This window comes from Corvus brachyrhynchos, unplaced genomic scaffold, assembly GCF_000691975.1.
Source record: "Corvus brachyrhynchos isolate BGI_N302 unplaced genomic scaffold, ASM69197v1 scaffold281, whole genome shotgun sequence".
Taxonomy (NCBI): Eukaryota; Metazoa; Chordata; class Aves; order Passeriformes; family Corvidae; genus Corvus; species Corvus brachyrhynchos.
Window position 1 is genome coordinate 1,818,038 of NW_008236509.1, and position 3,273 is coordinate 1,821,310.

The following is a 3,273-nucleotide window of genomic DNA, read 5'->3' on the forward strand; positions in this document are numbered from 1 at the left end:
CACAGCACTAGCAATCCAGTACACAGTGTTCTTAAAGCTGAGAAAAAGTATGGTTCAAAATGACTCCTACACTCCCTGCACGTTCCTGCTTACAGATAACTCAATTTAAACCCATCAGTCAGCTGACAGTTTTCTAGCTAAGACATAGCCTTGCCTTCCCCCATCTGCTCCTCCCACTTCAGCCACTGTGCATTACTTTAAAATATATGTTAAATGTTACCTGGTTTTGCTGTAAGAATTTTTCTATCTGTCTCCCTTTCCTATAAGACCCTGGCACTGTTTAATCATTTGATATTTTCAAGGTCAACTTTGATAGTGCCTAAAATGCGTTTAGTTACTTCTCAGATCATTTTTTTTCCCCCTATTTTTCACCAGACTGTTTCTGCCTCACAATCGTATCTCACTGGAATTTAACCCAAAAGCATTTTTATGCCTCAAATTTTCTCTAACATATTTCCCACCACCATTAGTAACAGTGAAAAAATCAACACCAAAGTCAGGGTACAGAAATCTAACTTTTGTAAGGATGAAAATCTCTTTGTATAGACAGAATTGTAAATGTGAAGCTTTTTAAAAAATAATTACAACTAAATATAATTGCCAGTTCTATTACAGAACCTAATTTTCCTTGCATTCCAGTGATTATCTACTTGAGCATTATTCTCCTTGTACAAGAGTTCATGAAATATTCCCATAAATCTGACAAGTTTTGAGCCTAATAAGTTACTTTTTCAGGCAAAGCATGTGTTTCACAGAGGTGCTTTTGCTTCCAGTTTTGGAAATGGCTTGTTGGGATTTCTTCAACACTGAATCCAGATGAAAAGATGGATGAGGCATCACTCTGGGTGAAAACTATAGGACAGAGATGCTTTTTGAGACAAGCAATGAACCTGCAGCTCCAATCGACAGTGGTAACGGTGTACAGCCAGTGTGTGCTTTGGAATAAACTCACACTGGTAAATGTCTCAGCATCTGAATGGAGGTTTCATAGGAAAACTCTGCACTGGAAATATGGAAACCACATTTAGTGTAGAGGAACATATAGCGTGCTCCTTTTTAGTAACCCTATTCCAACAAAATTGTTTCAGAACGTTGTCTGTGACAGGATGATACATTAAAAATGTGATGAGATAACCACTGCTTTATCTGTTCTTATTCCAAGGCCTCGAGGATTCTTTGGATACTACAACTGTAGGCCAGATTGCACAGTTCCTCAACTTCTGCTCCTTTTTGGAAACTGCAGGAGTACATCTCAAATATTGTATGAGTAGAGAAATTGTGTCTTACATTAGCAGTGTATATTCTGAGACTGACTGACCTCAGCTTCATGTAACAAACTTTTAGATAAAAGGTAAAACCCAAAAGATTTCCCTCTCAAATCCTTACCCCCTTTTGTTTGTCAGCACTGGAACTATGCAAACATTTTAAAGACAGAAAGACTATAAGATGCAAACCCAGCCATACCATCACAGCACATCACATCACAACAGAGAATTGTTAGGGAAGGTTGCATTTAATATACCTCTTGTTCTACAACAGGCTGTGCTGGTTTTCCATCTACATACTACGGAGTTTCAGGGAGGGCAATTTCAAAGTTTTATGGAAAAAAGCAACAGACAAATGTTAGTATTAACATACATACACGGAACATCAAATGCAGTCTTATTGCTACAGAGGTGCTGCTTAGTGTATGGACAATATATTACAAGGACTGTTACCTCTTCATTTCATTTGAATCCAATATTTAATACTAATTGTGTTTGTTCATTCCCCGCTCTACAAAATTCCTGTTTAAGTTCTGTTGTGATCAAAGGAATTTTGCTCTTTCACGTTTCTGGGTGGTCCCTTTAGACTTACTTTGAGCTGGGAACATAACAGCCATTTAACAGTGAGACCAATATGGAAACAACTGACATAAAATAACACACACAATCCTCTATGGATCCAGCTGAAATCATAAGGAGCTCTGATAGAAACCAAGTGATAAAAATTCCACCACGGTTAGGTCAGGGACACCAATGTGGTTTATTATTTTATTATTATTATTGCTGGAAGCAATGGGAATTTGAGCTTTGAGCAAGGCAGAGTAACTCCAGCAAGCAGTGCTGCTTGCACAGGTTCTCTTGGACTTAATGCAAAAAGCTGTCTTGTCATCCTGTGTCAGCAAAACAAGGCTTCTGGGCCTTAGTTTTGGTTGCAATATTCACATTTAGCCACTCACTGATACACACAGCGAGGTCTCAGCCATTTCATTAAGAGGCCCTGTGCTTAAATTAGGGCACACAATTCAAATGCCTTGCTGAGCCTGGGGAGGGGTTGCTACAATTCTCTCATATCCTTGGTAGGTTCTTCCTCTATGGACTCTGATTTTATGGGTAGAGCACTTCTACAGCATAAATGTGTAGGCACAGCCTTATCACAGCATATCACAGAGACAAATTCAGATTTTTGATTTAAGACAAGAAAATAACTAAAAGTTATGACAAGAAGACCTTCATCAATTCCTCATGGAATGAAATGTTTGTTCTGATTTGTCACATATGTGTGACCACAATGAAATGAATGCAGCACAAATGTCACACATTCTATTTGGTCACTGTCATCTCCAGCAATTCGAGACAAATACTAGAATATTTAAGAAAAAATTTTTTAAAGTCAACAACTGGAGCAATCATAGTACTGGCATCTGGTCTAAATGGCATTACTGGGTGTAGGTGCCCTGGTATTAGGCCTAATTTGAGTACAGAAAGCAACAACAGTGTCAAAAAGCCGAATTACAAAAGTGTAGCAAAATAACAGTGTACATAATGACAAAACAAGACTCTGGAGCACAATGTAACAAGACTCTGCAAACCGGGACATTTTATTCCCGAATGGAATTAAAAGCTTTTGAAGTATCAACAGTGCTCCTGCTGCTTTAACTAAGGCTGCATCACTGCCATCTTCAGGAATGTCACTTGTAATAGAAAGCTAAGGGAACTGCACTCATAGCTACATGCAAACACTCAAAAAGGAATCCTATGTGGAAATACCCAGTCCCAACATTTAGCTACCTTAATATTTTTAGTGATTTGGAAGTAAAAAATATTTTAAAAAAAACCTTATAAACAAAATAATACTGCAGTTTAACAAAATGACTTCTCATTATTTCTGGTATTTCTCTTGAATATTTTTTTTCTTCTCTCAGGGGAAAAACTGAATTTGAAGGTGTGTCCATATGGGTGTGTCAACCAGTTTGGCAATGGGGTGGAAAACGAACCTGAGCTGTTTTAT

General features: G+C 37.9%; 1 protein-coding gene across 16 annotated transcripts in view; it reads right to left on the bottom strand.

Annotated features, from left to right (window-relative positions):
• Positions 1–3,273, bottom strand: part of PPFIBP2 (PPFIA binding protein 2) — a 95,585-nt gene that overhangs the window by 8,171 nt on the left and 84,141 nt on the right. For 14 of the 16 annotated variants that reach the window (XM_017726330.1, XM_017726328.1, XM_017726329.1 and 11 more), the window contains one exon: positions 1,523–1,564. The exons of the other annotated variants lie outside the window; for them this stretch is intronic. In XM_017726330.1, coding sequence (XP_017581819.1) covers positions 1,523–1,564 — 42 coding nt within the window. The remainder of the gene's footprint in view (positions 1–1,522; positions 1,565–3,273) is intronic. 16 annotated transcript variants of the gene reach the window in all.